The 19,959-nt window shown below is 30.2% G+C and overlaps 2 protein-coding genes across 2 annotated transcripts; one reads left to right on the top strand and one right to left on the bottom strand.

Moving 5' to 3' along the window:
• Positions 1–111: 111 nt before the first annotated feature.
• On the bottom strand, positions 112–1,228 carry LOC111419396 (ankyrin repeat domain-containing protein 40-like). Its single transcript, XM_023052192.2, has 2 exons — positions 1,032–1,228; positions 112–969 (listed from the first exon to the last, which is right to left on the bottom strand). Exons 1-2 carry the CDS (start codon positions 1,148–1,150, stop codon positions 339–341), a joined length of 750 nt encoding a protein of 249 aa, XP_022907960.1. The 5' UTR covers positions 1,151–1,228; the 3' UTR covers positions 112–338.
• A 552-nt stretch (positions 1,229–1,780) lies between these two features.
• Positions 1,781–15,272, top strand: LOC111419390 (testes of unusual size). Its single transcript, XM_023052184.2, has 4 exons — positions 1,781–2,001; positions 2,061–2,334; positions 5,735–7,159; positions 13,013–15,272. Exons 1-4 carry the CDS (start codon positions 1,781–1,783, stop codon positions 14,831–14,833), a joined length of 3,741 nt encoding a protein of 1,246 aa, XP_022907952.2. The 3' UTR covers positions 14,834–15,272.
• Positions 15,273–19,959: the final 4,687 nt, after the last annotated feature.

The raw sequence follows: 19,959 nt of genomic DNA, 5'->3' as shown, positions 1-19,959 counted from the left end.
CGAGTTTCAAACCTTAGAAATTAGTTTTCGATTTATTATTAGTTTCTTAACCGAGAAGCAGATGGCGCTTAATGATTTTTATTAAAAAAAATTTTTTTTAGATTAAACCAATTAATTGCTTTTAATAGACTTGATTTTCGTTTTTAATGAAAAATATACAAAATAGGCAACTAGGAACATTTTTTTTTACAAGTTATATACTTAAATGCTTTAATTAATTAAAACTAAAAACGTTTTTCTCTTAATTTGCGTGCATTAACAAATTAAATCACTAATAATTGATGAAAATCTAAAAAAATAGGTGGTGGGAATCTTTTTTATCATTTCTTTTCCCCCATTCAATAAAGAATAGTTTGATCCTTATGCGTGGAGATACTCTGATAACTATTACTCAACTTCTCATTTAAGGGTGGCTTTAAAACAATTTCTAAGCACTGAAAATCCATCAACCTCTTCACATCAGCGTCCTTTCTCAACCTCACATTGGGTAACTTACGAATTCGTTCAACTTGACTTTCACAAATCTCCAATTCCTCACAACAAATCTTTTGTAACCCATTGTAGGTTAATTTCCACCGTGGCACTTCAATCTCAATAAAATCAGGGTCACTTGAACCAAAAACGCGTATTTTTAGAACTAAATCATCATCAGATTGAGCTGCAGGTAAAGCTGTTGTTGGCATTGTTGAGAAATCGGGGTGTCTTTGCCTTAATTTAGTCCCCAAATCAACTTGACCATTTAATGGGGCATTTTTAATGTAATTAGGGGTGAATTTTAAGTTATCTTCACCAGAATCATTCGAGTCTGATGCAGTTGGAGGTTCTAAAAGGTTTAAAATCGAGGGGTTTTTGGATAAATTCGATGGTCGTTCACCTTTTTGGTTTTCTAATTTACTATCAGCTCCATTACTTAATAAGATTCTTACTACAGTTTCATGGTTGCGTTTGGTGGCCCAATGTAAAGCAGTCCTAAAAGTAATTAATGTTTTATTTAAGGTTTTATTACAAAAACATCTCTTTTTAATACATACCAACCGTTTATTGAGTTCTTTGCGTTAACATCAACGTTTTGAGCCAATAAGTTTTGAATACCTTCGATATCACCAAGAGCCGAGGCTTCTCGTAGTTTTTCCTCGGCGCTGTAAGACATTTTTGTATTAAATTTTGTTAAAAAGTAACCACATCAATATTGTAAATAAAAAATAAAGACGTGTTAATTGGGTTGCATAAGTTTCGTACGTGTTATGTTGGTTGCATAATTCAATTTTTTTTGAAATAATTTATTTTATTAAAATATTTCATTAAATAATTAATATTTTATTGAAATAATTAATATTTCGGCGCTGTAAGACATTTTTGTATTAAATTTTGTTAAAAAGTAACCACATCAATATTGTAAATAAAAAATAACGACGTGTTAATTGGGTTGCATAAGTTTCGTGCGTGTTATGTTGGTTGCATAATTCAATTTTTTTGAAATAATTTATTTTATTAAAATATTTTAGTAAATAATTAATATTTTATTGAAATAATTAATATTTCGGCGCTGTAAGACATTTTTGTATTAAATTTTGTTAAAAAGTGACCATATCAATATTATAAATAAAAAATAAAAAGATGTTAATTAGGTTGCATAAGTTTCCCACGTGTCATGTTGGTTGCATAACTTAATTTTGAAACGATTAAAAATATTGATTAAACTTGTTTATTTATGTCTCCTTAGCAACAATTGATTTGTAATCGGTTAAAATGACACAATTATTGTTAAATTATCGAAGGGATGGCAGCTTTAACCGCTGCGCTTCCAGCCCTTCAACCCCGACTCATTTTAGGTATAAACACTGCAGTAAAAGGTAACGCTCATTTTATTAACGATGAAGACATCGCTTATCCATGCGGAAGCATGCTGGTTATGCACAATTTTAATCAACACCGACAAAAATTTATTAAACTCACCGATCGGGGCCAATATGTTACTTCTATTGCGATAACTCCAAATAGGTAATAAATAATCCTCGCAATCTTGATGAAACGATTAATAATAAAAAATTTTGCGTTAGAAAATTATTGGCGGTTGCTGAAAGCGGAGATAGGCCCTATGCTACGTTATTTGAGACGAACACCTGCAAGAAAAAGAAACAAATCTTGATTCCAATGGATCGCGAATGTACGACGCGAGAATTCGCTTGCATGTCTTTTACCCAAGATAACCGAAATCTAATCGTTGTGACCGGCGAACCCGATTGGCAAATGTACGTTTATAAAGCTGAAAAAGGCCGAGTTGAAAGCAGTTGTCGCGCTAATAATTTAAATAACGTCGGAGATATCGTCCAGGTAAATTAATACTTATTAAATGTTAATCGGTGATAAATTGTTATATATTTTGATAAAATTAAAACTAGAACTATTATTCAGCGTTGCCAACCCTACCGATTTATACCCTATCGATTTATTTATTAATTTACGGATTTTCAAAATTTTAATAAAGGATAGAATTGAAATATTATTATTATATTATGGGAATACTCTACTTATTACATTATTACTGCATTACCGACAATGTGGCAATGTCGCTCGAGCAACGTTGCCAGATCGTTGGTATATACAGTATGCATCATAAGTTTTTTATAATGTGCTCCGATTCCCGAGTCTTACCTTTAATAATTTGATCAAATCTTGATATTTTCGTATTTATCTCGAAATTAATGCATCTAAGAGCAAAAGTACAAGAGAGCAATATTATTAACAATAAAATTTGCTACAACTTTTGTTTTAAAACTTTCTTTATAACATGCTTCGATTCCCGAATGTTACCTTTAATAACATAAAAAAGCAAATTCATCAAAATTTCATATTTTTGTACTTTTCTCGATATTGACGCATCTAAGAGCAAAAGTGCAAGAGAGCAATAATGTTAACAATAAAATTTGCTACAACTTTTGTTATAAAAGTTTTTTTATAACATGCTTCGATTCCCGAATATTACCTTTAATAACATAAAATAGCAAATTCATCAAAATTTCATATTTTTGTACTTTTCTCGATATTGACGCATCTAAGAGAAAAAGTGCAAGAGAGCAATATTGTTAACAATAAAATTTGCTACAACTTTTGTTCTAAAAGTTTTTTTATAACATGCTTCGATTCTCGAATATTACCTTTAATAGCATAAAAAAGCAAATTCATCAAAATTTCATATTTTTGTGCTTTTCTCGATATTGACGCATCTATGAGCAAAAGTGCAAGAGAGCAATATTGTTAACAATAAAATTTGCTACAACTTTTGTTCTAAACGTTTCTTTATAACATGCTTCGATTCCCGAATGTTACCTTTAATCATTTGAAAGAGCAACAAATTCATTAAATTTTCATATTTTCGTATCTATCTCGATACTGACGTATCTAAGAGAAAAAGTGCAAGAGAGCAATAATCTTAACAATAAAATTTGCTACAACTTTTGTTATAAAAGTTTTTTTATAACATGCTTCGATTCCCGAATGTTACCTTTAATCATTTGAAAAAGCAACAAATTCATCAAATTTTCATATTTTCGTATCTATCTCGATATTGACGTATCTAAGAGAAAAAGTGCAAGAGAGCAATAATGTTAACAATAAAATTTGCTACAACTTTTGTTTAAAAGTTTTTTTATAGCATGCTTCGATTCTTGAATGTTACCTTTAATCATTTGAAAGAGCAACAAATTCGTCAAATTTTCATATTTTCGTATCTATCTCGATATTGACGTATCTAAGAGCAAAAGTGCAAGAGAGCAATATTGTTAACAATAAAATTTGCTACAACTTTTGTTATAAAAGTTTTTTTATAACATGCTTCGATTCCCGAATGTTACCTTTAATCATTTGAAAAAGCAACAAATTCATCAAATTTTCATATTTTTGTACTTTTCTCGATATTGACGTATCTAAGAGAAAAAGTGCAAGAGAGCAATATTGTTAACAATAAAATTTGCTACAACTTTTGTTCTAAAAGTTTCTTTATAACATGCTTCGATTCCCGAATGTTACCTTTAATCATTTGAAAGAGCAACAAATTCATTAAATTTTCATATTTTCGTATCTATCTCGATATTGACGTATCTAAGAGAAAAAGTGCAAGAGAGCAATAATGTTAACAATAAAATTTGCTACAACTTTTGTTTAAAAGTTTTTTTATAGCATGCTTCGATTCTTGAATGTTACCTTTAATCATTTGAAAGAGCAACAAATTCATCAAATTTTCATATTTTCGTATCTATCTCGATATTGACGTATCTAAGAGCAAAAGTGCAAGAGAGCAATATTGTTAACAATAAAATTTGCTACAACTTTTGTTATAAAAGTTTTTTTATAGCATGCTCCGATTCCCAAATGTTACCTTTAATCATTTGAAAAAGCAACAAATTCATCAAATTTTCATATTTTCGTATCTATCTCGATATTGACGTATCTAAGAGAAAAAGTGCAAGAGAGCAATATTGTTAACAATAAAATTTGCTACAACTTTTGTTATAAAAGTTTTTTTATAGCATGCTCCAATTCCCAAATGCTACCTTTAATCATTTGAAAAAGCAACAAATTCATCAAATTCTCATATTTTTGTGCTTTTCTCGATATTGACGTATCTAAGAGAAAAAGTGCAAGAGAGCAATATTGTTAACAATAAAATTTGCTACAACTTTTGTTATAAAAGTTTTTTTATAGCGTGCTCCGATTCCCAAATGTTACCTTTAATCATTTGAAAAAGCAACAAATTCATCAAATTCTCATATTTTTGTGCTTTTCTCGATATTGACGCATCTAAGAGCAAAAGTGCAAGAAAGCAATAATGTTAACAATAAAATTTGCTACAACTTTTGTTCTAAAAGTTTTTTTGTAACATGCTCCGATTCCCAAATGTTACCTTTAATCATTTGAAAAAGCAACAAATTCATCAAATTTTCATATTTTCGTATCTATCTCGATATTGACGTATTTAAGAGAAAAAGTGCAAGAGAGCAATATTGTTAACAATAAAATTTGCTACAACTTCTGTTATAAAAGTTTTTTTGTAACATACTTCGATTCCCAAATGTTACCTTTAATAACATAAAAAAGCAATTTCATCAAAATTTCATATTTTTGTACTTTTCTCGGTATTGGCGCATTTAAGAGAAAAAGTGCAAGAGAGCAATATTGATAATAATAAAATTTGCTACAACTTTTGTTCTAAAAGTTTTTTTATAACATGCTTCGATTCCCAACAACTTGCCAATAGATTTGACCCCGAAAAACAATCATTTTAATTAAACATTCAACAAGGTACCTTTGTAAGGGTCCCATATCTTCCACATCAGAGCATTATATGATTGAAGGATATATTATTCTGAAGCGATTTTTCTAATAAAACCGACATTTGGTGGGCATAGGTTGGCAACGCTGCGCTGGGTATTCCCCTAGTTGTCCATACGATGTATAAATCAATGATGCTAGTTCTAGTTTTAATTGTTATTCAGCGCTAGATTGTTGTATATTGTTGTTGTATTACAGAAAACTTTTCTTTATTAAAAAAAAGTACAGTGTGTTAATTAATTAACATACACGACGTCATCATTGCAAGTATGCAACCAATATTACTAATCGCGTATTGCAATACCAGTACTGTGATATTGGTTGCATACTTGTAATGATGATGTCGGGTACTGGGCTTTGATAGTTTATATTTTTATTAAACTGAAAAACAATTTTATTCCAGATTTGTTGCAACCCAAACGACCCAAACCTCCTCATCTTACTCGGAAACCAAACGTACAGAATGCTCGCATCGTTCGAAAACGTTTGGCGCCAATTCGGTTTCGCAAAAGCCGAAGGTGTTAACTTCACATCCGGATCTTGGTTATCTCAAGACCGTTTTCTCGCGGGAACTTCGGACGGGCGCATAATGACCATCGAAAGTGGCGAGCTCAAAGCGATACACATCGCGTACGACACCCCTTTATTCAACTACAAATTCGAGGATGACGCCGAAGCGGGCGATTTAACAAACTTGTTAGATAACTCTTTGATGGCCATAGCAGGCGAAGATAACCAAGTAAAATCGATGTTCGTCTTCTCGAAAGGGTTTGCTTACGCTTGCGGGGTCGGAATGGTTTATTTATACGAAAAAGAAACCCCGCATCGTTACAGAAGACGAAACGTTTTTAAAGTACCCGATCGAAACGTCGTTCGCGAAGACGATGACCCAACCGTTGATGGTGCTTTAAACCACATTAATCATTTGGGGGTGAATTTATCTGAAGATAGGTTATTAGCGACGTGTAAAGAGAATCAAATGTATACGGTGAGGTTATGGGGGCCCGATATAGTTGCGCAACCTGAAATTATGTTTCAAGAACAAGGGATGAATTTGCATCATGGTGGAATTGGTTCGATTGCGGTGTGTAAATGGAAGCCGATTTTTATGACTTCGGGAACTTGGGACCGAACCATACGCATTTGGAACTTTGAATCGGAAACTTTAGAATTAGTTAAAACTTATTTAGAAGAAATCCACGGTTTAGCTTTGCACCCAACGGGGTTATACGCCGTGGTCGGATTCTCCGACAAACTCCGATTCTTAACAATCCTTTTAGACGATCTCGAAATGACCCGAGAATTCTCCGTAAGGAATTGCAAATTAGTATCTTTTAGTAATTTGGGTCATATTTTTGCGGCTGCCAACGGAAATATAATTCAAGTGTACTCGTCGGTTTCGTTCGAGCATATGTTTAATTTGAAAGGTCATAACGGAAGGGTTACGGGGTTCTCTTGGGTTCACGACGATTATAAATTGTGTTCGTGCGGGGCCGAAGGGGCAGTTTACGAATGGCAAATCTCGACGACGCGGAGAATCAGCGAGACGATCGTGAAATCGTGTCAATTTGCGGATGCCAATACCACGGGCGATGGAAAATCGGTTTTTGCGGTTGGCTCAGACGGCAGAATTAGGGAGATTATGAACTGTAATATTCAAAGGGATGTTTCTGTAACGCAGACGGCTTTGACCAAAGTGGTACTTTCCAATTCGAATTTAATGTTGTTCGTGGCTGGAATTAATGGAGTCGTTTATTCGGTCAAAATTCCGATTATGGATACAGCTGAATGTATTGAGTTTGTCGTACATCCAACTGCAATAAGTCATGTAAGTTTTTTTTTACTTATATACACACTTTTTATATGATGAGTAAGTTTTTGTTAATATATATACCATAAAGATTAGGGAAGATGATGAAAGATATTGAAAGAGAATAAAACAGTTTGATCAACTGATGGTGTTAAAAGACGATAATACAAAGATGATGTTAAAAGATATCAAAAATGATGCTGAAAGATATCAAAGGATTATATTGAAGGATATCACTAAAAATGAATATCAAAAATGATGTTAAATTTTCATATTTTTGTACTTTTCTCGATATTGACGCATCTAAGAGCAAAACTACAAGAGAGCAATATTGTTAACAATAAAATTTGCTACAACTTTTGTTCTAAAAATTTCTTTATAACATGCTTCGATTCCCGAGTATTACCCTTAATAGCATAAAAAAGCAAATTCATCAAAATTTCATATTTTTGTGTTTTTCTCGATATTGACGCATCTAAGAGCAAAAGTGCAAGATATTAATATTGTTAACAATAAAATTTACTACAACTTTTGTTCTAAAAGTTTCTTTATAACATGCTTCGATTCCCAAATGTTACCTTTAATAGCATAAAAAAGCAAATTCGTCAAATTTTCATATTCTTGTACTTTTCTCGATATTGACGCATTTAAGAGCAAAACTGCAAGAGAGCAATATTGTTAACAATAAAATTTGCTACAACTTTTGTTCTAAAAGTTTCTTTATAACATGCTTCGATTCCCGAGTATTACCTTTAATAGCATAAAAAAGCAAATTCGTCAAATTTTCATATTCTTGTACTTTTCTCGATATTGACGCATTTAAGAGCAAAACTGCAACAGAGCAATATTGTTAACAATAAAATTTACTACAACTTTTGTTCTAAAAGTTTCTTTATAACATGCTTCGATTCCCAAATGTTACCTTTAATCATTTGAAAAAGTAACAAATTCATCAAATTTTCATATTTTCGTATCTATCTCGATATTGACGTATCTAAGAGAAAAAGTGCAAGAGAGCAATATTGTTACCAATACAATTTGCTACAACTTTTGTTCTAAAAGTTTTTTTGTAACATGCTCCGATTCCCAAATGTTACCTTTAATCATTTGAAAAAGTAACAAATTCATCAAATTTTCATATTTTCGTATCTATCTCGATATTGACGTATCTAAGAGAAAAAGTGCAAGAGAGCAATATTGTTACCAATACAATTTGCTACAACTTTTGTTATAAAAGTTTTTTTATAACATGCTTCGATTCCCAAATGTTACCTTTAATCATTTGAAAGAGCAAAAAATTCATCAAATGTTCATATTTTCGTATCTATCTCGATATTGACGTATCTAAGAGAAAAAGTGCAAGAGAGCAATATTGTTACCAATACAATTTGCTACAACTTTTGTTCTAAAAGTTTTTTTATAGCATGCTCCGATTCCCAAATGTTACCTTTAATAGCATAAAAAAGCAAATTCATCAAAATTTCATATTTTTGTGCTTTTCTCGATATTGACGCATCTAAGAGCAAAAGTGCAAGAGAGCAATATTGTTAACAATAAAATTTGCTACAACTTTTGTACTAAAAGTTTTTTTATAATATGCTTTGATTCTCGAATGTTACCTTTAATAGCATAAAAAAGCAAATTCATCAAAATTTCATATTTTTGTACTTTTCTCGATATTGACGCATCTAAGAGCAAAAGTGCAAGAAAGCAATAATGTTAACAATAAAATTTGCTACAACTTTTGTTATAAAAATTTTTTTGTAACATGCTCCGATTCCCAAATGTTACCTTTAATCATTTGAAAAAGTAACAAATTCATCAAATTTTCATATTTTCGTATCTATCTCGATATTGACGTATCTAAGAGAAAAAGTGCAAGAGAGCAATATTGTTACCAATACAATTTGCTACAACTTTTGTTCTAAAAGTTTTTTTGTAACATGCTCCGATTACCAAATGTTACCTATAATCATTTGAAAAAGTAACAAATTCATCAAATTTTCATATTTTCGTATCTATCTCGATATTGACGTATCTAAGAGAAAAAGTGCAAGAGAGCAATATTGTTACCAATACAATTTGCTACAACTTTTGTTATAAAAGTTTTTTTATAACATGCTTCGATTCCCGAATGTTACCTTTAATCATTTGAAAGAGCAAGAAATTCATCAAATTTTCATATTTTCGTATCTATCTCGATATTGACGTATCTAAGAGAAAAAGTGCAAGAGAGCAATATTGTTAACAATAAAATTTGCTACAACTTTTGTTCTAAAAGTTTCTTTATAACATGCTCCGATTCCTAAACGTTACCTTTAATAACTTGAAAAAACAACAAATTCATAAAATTTTTATATTTTCGTACTTTTCTCAATATTTATTCATCTGAGAGCAAAAGTACAAGAAAGCAATATTGCTAAGTATAAAATTTGCTACAACTTTTGTTTTAAAAGTTTTTTTGTAACGTGCTCCGATATCCAAGTGTTACCATGAAGTACTTTCAAAACGACGAAATTCATAAAATTTTCATAATTTCAAGGATATATCAAGGATAATATTAATAACTGATAAAGAAGATGATGATATTGAAAACGATAAAAATACAGCTGATTATACAGAAAGTTGTGTAGAGCAAGTAGATGAATTTATCACATTTCTGTTGTTGAGGAACATGAAGTCCTCAACATTTTGAATGTATCCCTTTAGAGCACATTCTATAATTTGAAAGATGCGGCTTTACGTCAATTTGAAATTATGAATTAATCGCTTAGAAATCTTGTTTTTGACATTTTAAATATCTTGGAAGTTGATGTTTGAGGTTCGAAATGACATTTTGAATTTAACGTTTTAGTTGAAACATTAATTTGATGTTAAAAATGACAATTCCACAATTTGAATGTATCCCTTTAGGAAACGTTCTAAAATTTCGAATATACCGCTTTATGTCAATTCGAAATTACGAATTAAACGTTTCAACCGTCATTTCGAAATGTTGCGTTCGACGTTTTAAATGATATTTTGGAATTTAAAGGTTTAGATAAAACATTGATTTCAACGTTTTAAATAAAATATTAATTTTTTAAAACGATGGGTTTGAAGTTAAAAATGACATTTCAACATTTTGAATGTATCCCTTTAGGGCACATTCTAAAATTTGAAATATACGGCTTTAAATTATGAATTAATCGCTTAGAAATCTTGTTTTTGACATTTTAAATATCCTGGAATTTGATGTTTGAGGTTCGAAATGACATTTTGAATTTAACGTTTTAGTTGAAACATTAATTTAAAGTTAAAAATGACAATTCAACAATTTGAATGTATCGCTTTAGGAAACGTTCTAAAATTTCGAATATACCGCTTTATGTCAATTCGAAATTACGAATTAAACGTTTCAACCGTCATTTCGAAATGTTGCGTTCGACGTTTTAAATGATATTTTGGAATTTAAAGTTTTACATAAAACATTGATTTCAACGTTTTAAATAAAATATTAATTTTTTAAAACGATGGGTTTGAAGTTAAAAATGACATTTCAACATTTTGAATGTATCCCTTTAGGTCACGTTCTAAAATTTGAAATATGCGGCTTTACGTCAATTTGAAATTATGAATTAATCGGTTAGAAATCTTGTTTTTGACATTTTAAATATCTTGGAAGTTGATGTTTGAGGTTCGAAATGACATTTTGAATTTAACGTTTTAGTTGAAACATTAATTTGATGTTAAAAATGACAAGTCAACATTTTGAATGTGTCCCTTTAGGAAACGTTCTAAAATTTCGAATATACCGCTTTATGTCAATTCGAAATTACGAATTAAACGTTTCAACCGTCATTTCGAAATGTTGCGTTCGACGTTTTAAATGATATTTTGAAATTTAAAGTTTTAGATAAAACATTGATTTCAACGTTTTAAATAAAATATTAATTTTTTAAAACGATGGGTTTGAAGTTAAAAATGACATTTCAACATTTTGAATGTATCCCTTTAGGTCACGTTCTAAAATTTGAAATATGCGGCTTTACGTCAATTTGAAATTATGAATTAATCGGTTAGAAATCTTGTTTTTGACATTTTAAATATCTTGGAAGTTGATGTTTGAGGTTCGAAATGACATTTTGAATTTAACGTTTTAGTTGAAACATTAATTTAAAGTTAAAAATGACAATTCAACAATTTGAATGTATCCCTTTAGGAAACGTTCTAAAATTTCGAATACACCGCTTTACGTCAATTTGAAATTATGAATTAATCGGTTAGAAATCTTGTTTTTGACATTTTAAATATCTTGGAAGTTGATGTTTGAGGTTCGAAATGACATTTTGAATTTAACGTTTTAGTTGAAACATTAATTTAAAGTTAAAAATGACAATTCAACAATTTGAATGTATCCCTTTAGGAAACGTTCTAAAATTTCGAATACACCGCTTTACGTCAATTTGAAATTATGAATTAATCGCTTAGAAATCTTGTTTTTGACATTTTAAATATCTTGGAATTTGATGTTTGAGATTCGAAATGACATTTTGAATTTAACGTTTCAGTTGAAACATTAATTTAAAGTTAAAAATGACAATTCAACAATTTGAATGTATCCCTTTAGGAAACGTTCTAAAATTTCGAATACACCGCTTTACGTCAATTTGAAATTATGAATTAATCGCTTAGAAATCTTGTTTTAGACATTTTAAATATCTTGGAATTTGATGTTTGAGGTTCGAAATGACATTTTGAATTTAACGTTTTAGTTGAAACATTAATTTAAAGTTAAAAATGACAATTCCACAATTTGAATGTATCCCTTTAGGAAACGTTCTAAAATTTCGAATACACCGCTTTACGTCAATTTGAAATTATGAATTAATCGCTTAGAAATCTTGTTTTTGACATTTTAAATATCTTGGAATTTCATGTTTGAGGTTCGAAATGACATTTTGAATTTAAGCGTAATGTAAGGATGTCATAGAAGATTGAAAACGATAAAAATACTGGTGATTAAACAGAAAGTGTAGAGCAAGTAGATGAATTTATCACATTTCTGTTGTTGAGGAGCATGAAGTCCTCAATCATGAAGGGTGTTGAGAGATATCACCGATGAGGATCATGAAGGAACTTGAGGAATACCTGATTTATGCCATAAATAATGTAGATGAGAATATTGAGGTAGAAAATAATGATAACATTAAAGATGTATAATATAGAGAGACTACTAAAAGTTGTGAGAAATGTCATAGACGATGTTGATGAAGACCGATTATAATGTTTATCGATATACACGATGAAGAGCGTAAGGTGGTGTTGAAAGGTAAATCAAAATTTGTCAAAAAATATGTAAAGAGATATTATAGTCGATATTGAAGAATATCTACAGGTGTCCATTATGTATGTTGCTGAGTGACATAATTTGACTTACATTCGTTTTGGATTTATTGACCCTATTTGAGTAACCAATATTTAATAAAAGAAGTGTCATTAATGTATGAGAACTGGAAATGGGGCATCAAGGGCGATGTTGGAGGATATCAAGGCCTATGCTGTTAGATAGCTAGAAAGATATTGAAAATACGTCGTGGAAGGCTAGGAACGATGGGAAAGATGATAATAAGACGATTGAATGATGTTAGGGATGTTGAAAATGTTGATGGATGATGTGGGAGATGTTTAGGAACAGTGTTAAAGAGTATCAAAGATTATGTTGAGAGACCATGCAAAAAATGAGATAGATGTTGATCACAAATATTCAGAACGATGTTGATAGATCAATTTTTTGCATGGTCCCTCAACATAATCTTCTTTCATTCTGCTAGGTTATTAATTTTTAGAATTAAATATTTGATGTATAAACTATTTTTTATTTCTTTTTAGATGGAAATAACTTACGATGATCGTTTTATAATAACAGCTTCAAGGGAGGGAATCATTTGTATTTGGCGTTTATTAAACATCGAAGGAAAAGCAATTAAACTCGACAAAGAATTCTCACCTTCAACCGAAATTCTAATTCCAAAAGTCGATTTAGAAGAAAAACTCAACTTTATTCGCGACTTACAATTAAGAATGCACGAATTAGAAACGGAACACGCGTATCAAATGCGCCAAATCGAAACGTTACATAACGCAGCCATCAAAAACGTCCACGAAGGCTACTGCAACGCCATCGAAGAATTAAAAGAGAAAATTGAAGCTTTAGAGGGAGACCATTTCACGGAAATCAACACGATTAACGAAGAAATCATGAAAATGAAACACAATCACGAAGAATACATTCAAAAATTAGAAAATAGTTATAACGAAAAACTTATTAACGAATACGAGAAATATCTCAAGTTGGAACAAAAAATGGAACAGATGAGAGTGAGATTTTTGCTTGAAATCGAGGAATTAATTGTAAGCAAAAAGGAATCTGAGGCGAATATAACAAATTCGTTCGTTGAGAAATTGAATGAGAAAGAAGTCCAATTGGAGGAGTTGCAAGAAGAGGGAAGACAACGATCGAAAGAACACGAAATAATTAAGCAACAAATCGAAGATGATGCAGATCGAGAAATTTACGATCTTAAAATAAACTATGAAACACAATTAACCGCGGAACAAGACGCGAATATTCGGCTAAAAGGTGAAGCACAAACTGTTAAAAAGAAATTAACAGCGGCATCAAAAGAAATCGATGATTTAAAACACGCGGTACACACCCAACAAAACGAACAATTAAAATTAAAACAAATCATATTAAACTTAGAAAAAGATATGCTCGATTTAAAAAAAGAAATCGCCGAGCGCGATTCAACGATACAAGACAAAGAGAAACGAATCTTCGAATTAAAACGCCGCAACCAAGAACTAGAAAAATTCAAATTCATTTTAGACTTCAAAATAAACGAATTAAAATCGCAAATCGAACCGAGAGAACGCCGCATCCGCGAACAAATGGAACAAATCACCGAAATGGTCAACGAATTAGAAAACTTACAAAAAATCATCCTCTCCTTAGACGTCCAATTACGCGAATTACGCGAAAAATTAAAAGCAGCCGACCTCGAAATCAAACGCGAAATAACCAAAAATCGTTGCGCGAAAGCAGCCTTAAAAAAAATTCGAAACGACATCCACCACGCGAGCGGTTTAATCCAAGACGTTCCAAAACTACAAAAAGCAGTCAAAGAAATGTATCACACCTACAACACCGATAAAGACTTCGAAATTATGTTGGCGGAAGATCGCGATGCCAAAAACGAATTTCTACGTCAACGCGACTTTTTAGAAAAAACCATCAAATCGTTACAAACCCAAATCAATAAAACATCCTCTTCGATTATGGACAAATTAAAATTGGTCGAAGAAAATTCGGCGTTAATCGTCGAAACGAACGCGTTAAGGAAAGATTTGAAATTGGAGTATCGGAAGAATCAAAAAATGGAGGCCGTTTTGGGGTTGCATAAGAAATGCGTGAGCGTGCGGGAAACTGAAAAGACTTTGAATGATGCGGTTGCGACTCGGCACGAGATTCATAATGAATACAAAAAGATTATTGTTGATAATGAGAGGTGTATTAAAGCGTTGGAGGAGGAGAATAATCGGTTGTTGCATGAAATTTCTTTGGCCGATCGGTGCCAAGAAGAGGAAATTCGCGAGGAACCTTTGGAGATTAAAGAGTCTAAAACTACGGATGTTATTGAAATGAACTAAATTAAATAAATTCTTTTTTTCCCCTAAAAACTTAATCATCGTCCGAAAATGGGGGAAAAGATTACCCCGAAGAACGATAATCTGCACACTCTCACCCTCAATACAAGTTGTTGTAGTATCTGCCATCGACACTCTAAAGATTTGTTCCTTTTTGTTGGTGGGGTAGGTATTGATCTCTCTTTCTTTTTGATCCTCTCTATTTTTCTATTCACGGAGTAAAAGTTTTTGGAAGGGTGGGTAACTCAACATGTGTTGGCTGCGGTCGTCAGTTATTTATGTCCCTTTATTGAATTTCGTTTCGTCTATTATAAGTATTCCTATACTCAATGGAATCGACCCAAAGCGATGCGTCACGAATTACCCAGTACTCTCTGTGCTTATTTATTTATTTATTCAGTCGGTGTAATCTGTTAAATCTGGATAATTATTTTAGGGGGTCTAAAACATAAGAAAATTATGTTGTTAAATATAAAAGATGTAATTTATATACTGTTAAATATTACTTGCGACGTTTTAAATGACATTTTGAAATTACAACTGACGTTTCAACATTGTGAACTTGTCGCTTTAGGAAACGTTCTAAAATTGCTTTACATCAATTTGAAATTATGAATTAATCGCTTTAAAATCTTGTTTTCGACATTTTAAATACCTTGGAATTTGACGTTTGAGGTTCGAAATAACATTTTGAATTTAACGTTTTAGCTAAAACATTGATTTAAAGTTAAAAATGACATTTCAACATTTTGAATGTATCTCTTTAGGACACATTCTAAAATTTACGTAATTTTGAAATTGTGAATTAATCGCTTGGAAACCTTGTTTTTGACATTTTAAATACCTTGAAATGTGACGTTTGAGATTCGAAATGACATTTTGAATTTAACGTTTTAGTTGAAACATTAATTTGAAATTAAAAATGACAATTTAACAATTTGAATGTGTCCGTTTAGGCCACGTTCTAAAATTTCGAATATACCGCTTTATGTCAATTCGAAATTACGAATTAAACGCTTCAACCGTCATTTCGAAATGTTGCGTTCGACGTTTTAATGATATCTTGGAATTTAAAGGTTTATATCAAACGTTGATTTCAACGTTTTAAATAAAATATTAATTTTTTAAAACGATGGGTTTGACGTTAAAAATGACATTTCAACATTTTGAATGTATCCCTTTAGGGCACATTCTAAAATTTGAAATATACGGCTTTAAATTATGAATTAATCGCTTAGAAATCTTGTTTTTGACATTTTAAATATCTTAGAATTTGATGTTTGAGGTTCGAAATGAAATTTTGAATTTAACGTTTTAGTTCAAACATTAATTTGAAGTTAAAAATGACAATTCAACAATTTACCACTTACAAAACACGACTATACAGGGTGGTCATATGACGGAAATCATATGACGATAACATTTTTGACCTTGACTTTATTTTGAAGGTAGTATGAAGGTCATGGCCAATTTTTTAAATGACACTCCACAGTGTCCAAAAAGTCAGCAACAGCCGTTTTATTTCTAAAAGAAAATTTCATGAATTTTGATACCAAACACGCCCTATTTAGGAAAATATAGGAATTAAGGCAAAAACAAAATGGCGGCATCTTTGTTGATTTTTAACCTAACATTTTTGATTTTTACCGGAAATATATCGTGTTTGGTGTCAAATTAAAGCAAATTTAATTTCCTAAGCGAATTTAATCAAAAAATATTGATTTTACTTAATTTAGAACATTTTTTTGTGAAATTGATTAATAAATAAATTCGAGAAAAGCGATCTAAAAGCCCTCTAGCGTGAAAGTATAGAAAATTTCATGAATTTTGATACCAAACACGACTTATTTAGGAAAATATAGGAATTAAGGCAAAAAACAAAATGGCGGCGTTTTTATTGATTTTTAACCTAACATTTTTGATTTTTACCAGAAATATATCGTGTTTGGTATCAAATTAAAGCAAATTTAATTTCCTAAGCGAATTTAATCAAAAAATATTAATTTTACTTAACTTAGAATATTTTTTTGTGAAATTGATTAATAAATAAATTCGAGAAAAGCGATCTAAAAGCCCTCTAGCGTGAAAGTATAGAAAATTTCATGAATTTTGATACCAAACACGACTTATTTAGGAAAATATAGGAATTAAAGGCAAAAAACAAAATGGCGGCGTTTTTATTGATTTTTAACCTAACATTTTTGATTTTTACCGGAAATATATCGTGTTTGGTATCAAATTAAAGTAAATTTAATTTCCTAAGCGAATTTAATCAAAAAATATTGATTTTAGTTAATTTAGAACATTTTTTTGTGAAATTGATTAATAAATAAATTCGAGAAAAGCAATCTAAAAGCCCTCTAGCGTGAAAGTATAGAAAATTTCATGAATTTTGATACCAAACACGACTTATTTAGGAAAATATAGGAATTAAGGCAAAAAACAAAATGGCGGCATCTTTGTTGATTTTTAACCTAACATTTTTTATTTTTACCGGAAATATATCGTGTTTGGTGTCAAATTAAAGCAAATTTAATTTCCTAAGCGAATTTAATCAAAAAATATTGATTTTACTTAATTTAGAACATTTTTTTGTGAAATTGATTAATAAATAAATTCGTGAAAAGCGATCTAAAAGCCCTCTAGCGTGAAAGTATAGAAAATTTCATGAATTTTGATACCAAACACGCCCTATTTAGGAAAATATAGGAATTAAGGCAAAAACAAAATGGCGGCATCTTTGTTGATTTTTAACCTAACATTTTTGATTTTTACCGGAAATATATCGTGTTTGGTATTAAATTAAAGCAAATTTAATTTCCTAAGCGAATTTAATCAAAAAATATTGATTTTACTTAATTTAGAACATTTTTTTGTGAAATTGATTAATAAATAAATTCGAGAAAAGCGATCTAAAAGCCCTCTAGCGTGAAAGTATAGAAAATTTCATGAATTTTGATACCAAACACGACTTATTTAGGAAAATATAGGAATTAAGGCAAAAAACAAAATGGCGGCATCTTTGTTGATTTTTAACCTAACATTTTTGATTTTTACCGGAAATATATCGTGTTTGGTGTCAAATTAAAGCAAATTTAATTTCCTAAGCGAATTTAATCAAAAAATATTGATTTTATTTAATTTAGAACATTTTTTGGTGAAATTCATTAATAAATAAATTCGAGAAAAGCGATCTAAAAGCCCTCTAGCGTGAAAGTATAGAAAATTTCATGAATTTTGATACCAAACACGACTTATTTAGGAAAATATAGGAATTAAGGCAAAAAACAAAATGGCGGCTTCTTTGTTGATTTTTAACCTAACATTTTTGGTTTTTACCGGAAATATATCGTGTTTGGTATCAAATTAAAGCAAATTTAATTTCCTAAGCGAATTTAATCAAAGAATATTGATTTTGCTTAATTTAAAACATTTTTTTGTGAAATTGATTAATAAATAAATTCGAGAAAAGCGATCTAAAAGCCCTTTAGCGTGAAAGTGTCAAAATTTCATGAATTTTGATACCAAACACGACTTATTTAGGAAAATATAGGAATTAAGGCAAAAAACAAAATGGCGGCATCTTTGTTGATTTTTAACCTAACATTTTTGATTTTTACCGGAAATATATCGTGTTTGGTGTCAAATTAGAGCAAATTTAATTTCCTAAGCGAATTTAATCAAAAAATATTGATTTTGCTTAATTTAGAACATTTTTTTGTGAAATTGATTAATAAATAAATTCGAGAAAAGCGATCTAAAAGCCCTATAGCGTGAAAGTATAGAAAATTTCATGAATTTTGATACCAAACACGCCCTATTTATAAAAATGTAGGAATTAAGGCAAAAACAAAATGGCGGCGTCTTTGTTGATTTTTAACCTAACATTTTTGATTTTTACCGGAAATATATCGTGTTTGGTGTCAAATTAAAGCAAGTTTAATTTCCTAAGCGAATTTAATCAAAAAATATTGATTTTATTTAATTTAAAACATTTTTTTGTGAAATTGATTAATAAATAAATTCGAGAAAAGCGATCTAAAAGCCCTCTAGCGTGAAAGTGTCAAAATTTCATGAATTTTGATACCAAACACGCCCTATTTAGGAAAATTAGGAATTAAGGCAAAAAACAAAATGGCGGCATCTTTGTTGATTTTTAACCTAACATTTTTGATTATTATCGGAAATATATCGTGTTTGGTATCAAATTAAAGCAAATTTAATTTCCTAAGCGAATTTAATCAAAAAATATTGATTTTACTTAATTTAGAACATTTTTTTGTGAAATTGATTAATAAATAAATTCGCGAAAAGCGATCTAAAAGCCCTTCAGCGTGAAAGTGTCAAAATTTCATGAATTTTGATACCAAACACGACTTATTTAGGAAAATATAGGAATTAAGGCAAAAAACAAAATGGCGGCATCTTTGTTGATTTTTAACCTAACATTTTTGATTTTTACCGGAAATATATCGTGTTTGGTATCAAATTAAAGCAAATTTAATTTCCTAAGCGAATTTAATCAAAAAATATTGATTTTATTTAATTTAGAACATTTTTTTGTGAAATTGATTAATAAATAAATTCGAGAAAAGCGATCTAAAAGCCCTCTAGCGTGAAAGTATAGAAAATTTCATGAATTTTGATACCAAACATGCCCTATTTAGGAAAATATAGGAATTAAGGCAAAAATCAAAATGGCGGCTTCTTTGTTGATTTTTAACCTAACATTTTTGATTTTTACCGGAAATATATCGTGTTTGGTGTCAAATTAAAGCAAATTTAATTTCCTAAGCGAATTTAATCAAAAAATATTGATTTTATTTAATTTAAAACATTTTTTTGTGAAATTGATTAATAAATAAATTCGAGAAAAGCGATCTAAAAGCCCTCTAGCGTGAAAGTGTCAAAATTTCATGAATTTTGATACCAAACACGCCCTATTTAGGAAAATTAGGAATTAAGGCAAAAAACAAAATGGCGGCATCTTTGTTGATTTTTAACCTAACATTTTTGATTTTTACCGGAAATATATCGTGTTTGGTATCAAATTAAAGCAAATTTAATTTCCTAAGCGAATTTAATCAAAAAATATTGATTTTGCTTAATTTAGAACATTTTTTTGTGAA

Source organism: Onthophagus taurus, chromosome 5, assembly GCF_036711975.1.
Source record: "Onthophagus taurus isolate NC chromosome 5, IU_Otau_3.0, whole genome shotgun sequence".
NCBI lineage: Eukaryota > Metazoa > Arthropoda > Insecta > Coleoptera > Scarabaeidae > Onthophagus > Onthophagus taurus.
Note: the sequence above shows the minus strand (reverse complement) of the source record. Positions and strands in the feature narration are given on the sequence as shown.